General features: G+C 40.0%; 1 protein-coding gene across 3 annotated transcripts; it reads right to left on the bottom strand.

Annotated features, from left to right (window-relative positions):
- Positions 1–57: 57 nt before the first annotated feature.
- Positions 58–8,372, bottom strand: slc16a13 (solute carrier family 16 member 13). 3 transcript variants are annotated; one of them, XR_007888268.1, is made up of 7 exons: positions 8,225–8,372; positions 5,124–5,363; positions 4,349–4,492; positions 3,963–4,219; positions 2,936–3,467; positions 1,593–1,926; positions 58–1,415 (listed from the first exon to the last, which is right to left on the bottom strand). XR_007888268.1 is itself a non-coding variant. In XM_051428464.1 (6 exons), exons 2-6 carry the CDS (start codon positions 5,344–5,346, stop codon positions 1,703–1,705), a joined length of 1,380 nt encoding a protein of 459 aa, XP_051284424.1. In that variant the 5' UTR covers positions 5,347–5,363; positions 8,225–8,372; the 3' UTR covers positions 58–1,702. The 3 variants fall into 3 exon arrangements, 2 of the variants coding, with proteins under 2 accessions (XP_051284424.1, XP_051284425.1); XM_051428464.1 differs by having other exon boundaries at positions 58–1,926; XM_051428465.1 differs by lacking the exon at positions 8,225–8,372 and having other exon boundaries at positions 58–1,926; positions 5,111–5,311.
- Positions 8,373–8,997: the final 625 nt, after the last annotated feature.

Below are 8,997 nucleotides of genomic sequence, written 5' to 3'. Positions count from 1 at the left end.
TTTTATGATAGTTGTAGGTTATCAGCGAAAACACAAACTAGCAAAAGTAAAGGCACATTAAAACAAAATACATTGCTTTTTAATCAAGATTGAGTACAAAATACTACATTTCAACATATAATAGCGTCAGGTTGCAGCCCTGATGTGTGAGTGCTAGGTTTAACAGGTTAACAGGTTTCAATCACAGACTGCCAAGAAAAGCTGCTTAAGACGAACATTTTCCACCTTTAAATAATTACGGGAGCTCCAGTATTCAGTAGCTGCCACACAATGAAACGACAAACTGTAAGTCACATGGCATTAGTCTGCCAGGACCCAGCGGGTCACAGTGACCCTGTTGTCTCTGTCCTATGAACCTGGTGTTTCTTCAGCTGTTCTCAGGGTGAGAACATCTCTCATTTACAAACACAGTCTTGATTTATGGGTTACAAAAGTACAAAGTGCTTGTGCAAGCAATGATTTGTATGATCAGAAAATGCACTTGTGTTCCTGCCCGGCAGAGAGAAAGTCCTGAGGCTGAAAGAGAGTTGCTGGTGTCTGTTGCTGTGCTCATATGAAATCAGTGAGCAGCACAGAGGGGTGCTGCTAATCATTAATAAATGCAGTTTCTTTCCTTTATGAATCTGCATCAATAAATTACACAGTTAGTTTGTTATCGCGAGATTTTAGATTAAACAGCAATAAAGCACAATAACGGCTGAAATTACTTCTGACTTCATTACTACAAGCTCTGTCTTTAGTTACTGATAAGCTGATAATGTCTTCACATGCATGCATATTCTTAAATATTTTTAATTTTAATTAATCAGTGGTTTCCAAACTGAGGTCCAGGGACCAGCAGGGGTCTTTGGGTGGGTGGTAGGGGGTCCCCAACAAAGGAATAGAATATTTTAACTTTTATCACATTTTGTTGTTTATCTGTAGTTTATAGTGACCCCACTTAGATCATTCATTGACTATGAAAACTTTATAATCTTAAAAGCTAAAATTTAAAATAAATTACTCAGAGGGGATAAGACAAAATCCTCTCAAATTGGGCGTCAGTGGTCCAATGTGCATCTATTGAGGGGGGCCTTGACATGAAAAAGTCAGATTTAGGTGCAGTGACGCTGATCAGTCGCATTTATTGTGCTACGTCACCTTTGCCCCCTTAAGAGAATATAGTTCAAATTAAATTAAAGTTAAAGATGACTCATGTATGTGCAAAATTTAGATATGTTGGTTAATCTTACAGCAGCAGAATCAGATTCACATTTTATATTCACATGAACCAAGAAACAGTTTATGCTTCTTAGTTTCTTAGTCAAGTATGATGAAACTTGATGGCATGTGTAAAAATAATAAGAATAAAAATAAAAAAACTCACATTTGCTCTCCTGCTTCCCATCCTACTGTGCATGTAAATCAGCACACAGCTGTAAATTGCAAATAAAGTATTTAAATGCCCAGTGTGTCCTTATACTGGCATAAACATTCAACTGAGGTGATGATGTGTAACAGAGTGAGGAACTCACTGGCCCCTTTATTTTATAAGCTTCTTTCTTCACTTTGGGTCTGAATATCTTGAGGTATAACACAAACACACTACTTACTCACTGACGGTGTCTTCAGGTTATCTTGGCTCGACTGAAGCGTATTAACAAGGCTCTTGAACCCTGAACTTCCACAGTCTTGAGGATTGCTGAGCCTTGTTAGATCATCCTTAAACTCCTCTGTGATTCGTGTCAGATGGCAAACTATTCATCTGTTCTGACTCTGAATGTAAACCCTTATCTTTGTCGTCAGGGGAACGTCTTTGAGGAGGCGGTGGATCTGTGCAGGAGAAGTAGTGAGGCAGAGTGGCCATGGTCAAAGTACCAAGAATAAGGAAACTGCCCGCCACCATGAAGGAAGCGACGTAGTTGCCTGTGACGTCCTTGAGAAACCCTTTGTAGAGGCAGAAAAAAGAGAAAATATTCAGAATCTAAATGAAGCGCTTAATGGTAACATGTCCATAATGCCTCACTGCAATGTACCTTAGAAGACTTGTGGCTTCACTCTAAAGTAATCAGAGCAGAATCGTGTCTTTAATGAGTCGATGTTTATATGGCTACGCTACGGGTTTTTAAAGGGTCAACATGTCCGCTGTGAGTCTGATGTCCAGGTTCAGGTTAGCGAGATTTAACCAAATGACATGTAAAGTACACGATAAACCTTTGGTGGGCAAGAAAAGAAAAACTGGTGCTGCTCATTAAACATCATGAACACATCAGTCTGAAATAATTTCCTATATGACAGAGTGAGTCACCTTGATAAACCACAGACCAGTTATTATATTTCTGCAGTGTCCATTTGTTTTCATCTTTATTTCATTCATCGTTTTAGTTTCAGTTTGTTTTCAGAGTGTGTTTGCTTGTTTCAGTTTAGTTTTTCTTTTTAAAATGTTGTTTCAGTTTAGTTTTTATTAGTTTCAGAATTAGTTTTTTGGTATTTGTCAGAGGCAAGATTCAAGAAGTTGACTCAAAGTCAACATCCCAGTCTCAATAAACAATAAATAATACCAATGCCTAATAACCTCGCCACAAACCCACTGTGTACCATTTTTATGGGCAATCCTTTCTACTGTTGTGAGTGTAAATAATGTTTTAGATTGTGGTATCTCACATAACCACTAGTCACTACAGGTTAGTAGTGTTTTGTGTCAATTATATTATAATTTTATGTTCAGACTCTTTGAGATATTCAGTTCTATGTTGGCTGTAATCTGTAGCTGCGTGGTGTGGTTCGGAGTGTATGTCGCATTAATGTTTGACTACTCTCAGCTTCAGTGTGTTAAATTGTGTCTATAGACTGACTTAGGTCACTGTAGATAACATGAAACAAGGTGACATGACCTATGTACATGTGGAGATATAGTTATGCACTATCCCAGTCTGCTTCCTCGATGTATTCGTACCTGACAGAGGTGTCCCCAGCAGTCCAGCGCCGCTCTCGATGAGTTGCAGCAGCCCGAGTCCCCCCATCATTCGCTCCACACCCACAATCATGGGCACCACGGCGAAGACCACAGAGGTCAACGCCCCGGAGCAGAAGCCGTAGAGGAGACTGATCACCATCAGTGCAGAGTAAGAACCTGACAATGAGCTCACAGGCAGCAGCATGATGAACACTCCCCCCAATGTTGTCCACATGCTCAGCAAATGAATCAGCCTAAAGTGACCCAGGTCCGAGAACCAGCCTGACGCTACGCGGCCCAAAATGTCTGACGCGCCGGCAGCTGACATGACAAAAGCAGCTTGGTACTCCGAGAAGCCGGCATGGCGGCTGTGGGCAACAAGGTGGAAATACGGCACAAAGTAGCCAACGTTGAGAAGAGTGATACCCAAGGTGTACGTGATATAAGGCCTCTCGAAGAGCAGCGACAGCTCCAGGTACGAGGAGACTCTGTGCATAACGGAAGCACATGATGGTCTGCTCACTGAATCCACCTGAGAGGAGGAAGAGGGGGAAATGCTGAAATTAATTTTTCATATTTTATTTCCAAAATAAAAGCATTTATCTTTCTCAGCAGGAATGAGTCCTAAAACTCTCTTTAGCATTCACCTGAAGCAACTCAAATATACCATCCTTTCCTTCTGTTTATACAGTATATGTTAAAGTTAAGTCTTCTTGTATGTAAAATACTGATATCATGTCTGAAAGTAGAAAGACAGCCACAGCATGAATTACTTCTTTCGTTATTCTATCAGGCCTTTTTAAAGTAATAGTATTCTTTACAGGGACTGTTTCTTGGGTACACACACTAGATGACAATAGTAGTGTGATTATGTGATTGCGAGGTTAAAGTATAATGTTGGTTGGTTATATTCTCTGTGGAAAATGGAGCAGCTTCCCTTCATGTGTCAGGAACATACTGTGTCAGGAATGATGATAGTGGGTGTTCAAATTCTTCAAACACTTTTCAAAGTGGATTCCTGACCTACCTTTGCTGGAGCTTTAGAGCGTTGCTGTGGACGGATGAGAGCCCCACAGGGTACAATGTTCAGGCTGAGGCCCCCCAGGATCAGAAGGGCCCCTCGCCAGGCGTACTTCTCCACCAGCAGCTGGAAGAGCGGGTTGAAAGCAAAGGAGGAGAGTCCGATGCTTGAGAACGCCAGTCCCAACGCCAAGGTGCGCCGGCGTGTGAAGTTAGCCATGACTGTAGCTACCATGGGAGTGAAGACGAGCCCCCAGCCCAAACCTGGAGGAGAGGGGGGGAAAGAACCACTGTGAACAGAGGTCACTTTATTTTCCTGCAATTTACTAGGTTAACAGTTAACTAGCTACACAAAGGATGACCTGCTTTCACTGTTGTTATAAGACATGTTACCTGAAATGACACCCATGGTGAGGTAGAGGTGAACAAGACAGGTGGCCTGCGAGGCAAGTATTAGGCCGAGTCCAGCGAGACAGCCCCCCGTCATCACCACCAACCGGGCATCATACGCATTACACAGTGCTGCACCCAGCGGACCTACAAAACAAACACACACACACAAACTTCACTGAAGCTATACGATGTTTACACTGAGTGAAATATTCAAAACAAAGACAATTTTCTAGATGTCTTGTGTATCATTTTAACACAACTCCCCAAAACTCAGCAGACATATTTGGTATTTTTGTCCCCACCACACTTTTAAATAAATTTTGTGTATAGGCTGTAAAGCACGAGTTTGCAATGACTGACCACTGGTGCTTGTTAAAAGGGTTAATGAGTTGCAGCTCCTTTTTTTTTTTTTTTTTTTTTTACAAATTACCAATAAAAGTGCTTAAAAATCCTTCTATATGTTCTGCCTCCTCCTACGTGATTTAATTAGAGACATAATACGTGATCATGTATGTTACCTGTATGACAGAATTGCAACAAGTACTACACATATTATATTATATATTATATTATATGGATAAGATAATATGTATTTGTCGCAATGTTTGACAAGGTATATGTGTATCTATTTGAGATGTCAAATAAATAAAATTTTAAAAAGCTGCTTTTCTCTGTTTAATATCAACGGATGAATCAATGATAAAAACAATTAGTAAGTTGTAGCTGTAATTACAAACAACACACTCATATGTTAACACATACAGTGGTGACTCACTGAAGAACTGCTGTGCTGCCAGGCCCGTGGAGGAGATCCAGGAGATGGCCTGAGCACTCTCATCGAAGTACTGCACAAACTCGACAAAGAAGATCCCCAGGCTGCGCATCAGGCCGAACACGAGGCTCGTGCTGACGAACAAGGCGCCGACCAGCACCCAGCCCCAGCCTCCATCCGGGCCCTCTGCCTCAGCGCTCTGGGCCCCGGCTTTGGGTTTGGTCATGTCTAAGAGAGATTTATCTGTAAAGATAAAATAAATGCAGGTCCGCAGAAAGCAGGATGAGGAGCACAGATTAGAAGAATAGAAGAAATGAGGAGAAAGTAAATACTAAGAACATGAAGATATAAGCCTCAGGAAATGCAAGTGACAGCTCTCCCCTTTAGCAGGAGTGCAGAACGAGCCTCAGACTCTCTCTGTGGTTGTCAATAGCCATAATCATTAACTTCCCACTAGCCAATAGATTCTCTGGTTGTGCCATGTAAGTGTGACTACACTGCTTAACCAGTTGGCCTTCAATCGAGAGCGAGATCTAGGTGAGAGGTGACAATGACTGCTGAGTGTTCACGGATCAGCTAATAGTGAAAGGCAAGAAAAGGCCCATAATCAACTTTCACTAGATGTTTTGTATATTTCTGCTACAGCGGATATACAGTCATCTGTAAAGGAGACATAGAAAATAAAAGGGGGTGATGTGACGTTTTCAAGTAATTGTCTTTACATTCACATGTCTTGTTTCTGCATTTAAGTAGTAATACGACTATTACCCTAAACTTTATTAGCTACATATAGCAGCGTTGAGACCATTTATGAACAATTTACAAAGTCAGACGCACCTTTGTATGTTCCAGTCACGACTTTCTGTGTACGAGTTTGTATGATTCTCACTGGGAAGCTATACAGTAAGTTAGGCTTAATTTCTAATATACCTAACTTGATACCCAGTCATTCTATGCAAATAATATAAAGCATAAATATCATTAACAGAAGTCAAAGATTCACAAATATGTTATAAAAATGTGTAGCAGTTTAATTTTAAATCAGCAGGTATCATCATAGCCTACAGCTCATTAAACATCAGAAAAACATTATAATTATGTGCACGATCACATTGTTACATTTTAAGAGACAGAGTATACCTCCAGCACATTTCGTGCTGCTGACAGTAACCAGCTGATCACAGTACACACGTCCTCTTTTACCACATAAAGAAATGCTGCTGCAGCCGTAACCACACTTAGCAAACAGAACTGAAGTTCATCCTCTGAAGCTGAACTAAATTTCCATTTTTTTTATTTAGCTGTCAGCTGGTTTCCTGAAAACTGCGCCCCGTCTGTGCTGCGACTTATCCGCTCACTAACATAGAAGAAACAAGTCACTGTCCTCTGCTCTCAACATGCAAATACTTTGTTTGTCCTGCAGCAGCATTCTGTCAACTTTACTGCAAAAACATTGTCAACAGTTTGACAGAAAACAGTGATGTACTATTGTATGTAAGTGTGAAGAGTTTACTTTTTATTTTTGTAAATATACTATGTAAAATAAGTTAATAATCTGATTAGTTCTGCTGCTGGTTGAGCAGTAGTAGAGTTTTTGTAGCACAGCACAGAGACCTGATCCAGTCACTCCACTGCGGCAGGAATTACAAGAATTTAACCCCACTCTCTCTAAAACATACATTCACTAAAAGACAAGCAAATACAACAACAGCTCAAAAACTTGATTTCATGTTGGGTTGAACTGGGAGCAGAGCAGGTTCACACACACACACACACACACACACACACACACACAATTTCACTGACGCAAACGCTAAAGGACAATGCAGGGTTTCACACTAGGATCATGTGATGTGCTTGTCTTTAAGTTTCATATAACCTGTGTTTGTTTTATTTGGCCGAACAAACTGGAAGTGCTGCCAGCAACTCTGCATCGAAGATTGTAATCCACATTTTGAACACAGAAAACGTCCTACTCTTTTTTTTTATAATAGTGCTTATAGTCAAACCAATTATTTATGTAACTTAAAATCACAAATTGGCTAAAAAGGGCTGCAGCTACTGTTTTAGAGGACTTGAGGAAGTCTGACTACTTTAAATAAAACATTTATAGCTTTGAAACACAATATAGACCTTCTGGCTGAGAAGAATTAGCTGATTAGTTGATTATTTTGATAGATATGATTCCTTTTTGCATCATAATTAAAATTTTTACTGTAAAAAAACTAAAAAAATCATGAGGATTTGTAGGGGTCTGAACCAAGAAAACATATTTTCTTACATCTGAGGAACAAGATTTCTAGGTCAGGGTATCTCTGTAGAGATATTAGATTAGTAATAAGATTAGATAAGAGATGATATTAGATTATAAAGATGAACTGTCACACATTTTACATTTATTAAAAAAAATGTAGCTTGCAATTGGGATAATGCACTTGACCATATTGCGATTTCAATAATATTTTGATTAATGAACAACACTACAAACCAACAACTTGAGTTTCAATCCATATAAATTAGATTTATGATTGTTTGTTAAAAAAAAAAAAAAAAGCCCAATTATAAACATTTCTATTGTATTGAAGTATTGATTTTATTCTCCTCCAATATGGTCCTCAGGGTGTACGCACACACACACCTGCAAACACCTGCTGGCCCTGCCTCTCCTCCCTTCATTCATGATTAATTAGCACACGCAGAGAGGCGAGAACGCGCACTGGAAACCGTGCACGTTTTTTGTCATAACTCCACGTAAATGACGTAGGCTTCACGCGGCGCATGCGCACTGGCTGCACGCACAGCTGTATAAAACACTACTCGAAACTAGCTTTAACGTTTGATATGACGGAAGCCTATTTTGCTCACACGGTGACCAAGCTGTTGTGTTTCATGATATTTTAAAATGTTTTTTTCAACTGTTGCTAACACGGTGCCTTGAGTGAAGTTATGATAACGTTTACGGTGAACGGTTAACCGTTTTATAACCCGTAATATGACCGAAAACCAAACAAAAACAAAATGTAAACAAGCGTCCGTTACTAACATGCTCATTTAAAACGGCTCACAGCCGAATAAAAGCTTCTGTTGAACTCGACAGCACTCACCGACGGTCTGTCAGCTTCCTCCGGAGCAGCACATGGTCCACAGTCTCCAACTTCACCGGGATAAAAAGCGAAATTACAGCAGGTCTCACCGTGAGTTCATCGGTCACCGCACAGTGAACCGGCGACTGTACACGCATGCGCAGTCGGCGGGGGAGTTATTCGTGATAAAATCTGGCGTGAAAATATAGTTAGACTATAATATATATTAATATGTTATATTCTTAACATTTGTGTTTATTAACCTGTTATTATTGTCGTCAGTAATTTATTTTATTAAGTATATATTATTGATTTTTCCTCCAATGTCAAGTATGCCAGTATATTATAAGTAATTTAACGGTTCAATAGATGTGTATATTAAAATAAATATTTATTTTACAGGTTTTACTGTAGTTAAACACGAGGTAGAAGTAACTCAACTTTACAGCTGATGTTAACCAACACTTGGATAAAATATTCAACCATTATTATGGGGTTGAATTAACCTCATCAGTATGAACCAACCAGCATTTATATTGAATATCCAACCCATCTTACTGGGGTACTTTAACCCAGCATTGTGTTGGTCCAATAGTTATCCAGCAGCGTGGTTGAAAACTACCCAGATTGGGTTGTTTTTAACCCAGCATTCGAACCCGGGCCGCTGTGGTCAGGACTCAGCCTTTGTACATGGGACCTGCGTTGTACCAGGTGAGCTACCTGGGCGCCCAAGTGTTGGACTTTTGTATATAAGTTTTTACATCAGTGTGTGATGGAGCTTCATTTGCGTTGAC

The sequence above is a fragment of the Dicentrarchus labrax genome, unplaced genomic scaffold, assembly GCF_905237075.1.
Source record: "Dicentrarchus labrax unplaced genomic scaffold, dlabrax2021, whole genome shotgun sequence".
NCBI lineage: Eukaryota > Metazoa > Chordata > Actinopteri > Moronidae > Dicentrarchus > Dicentrarchus labrax.
The sequence above is the reverse complement of the archived record's forward strand: the minus strand, read 5'-3'. Positions and strand labels throughout refer to the sequence as shown.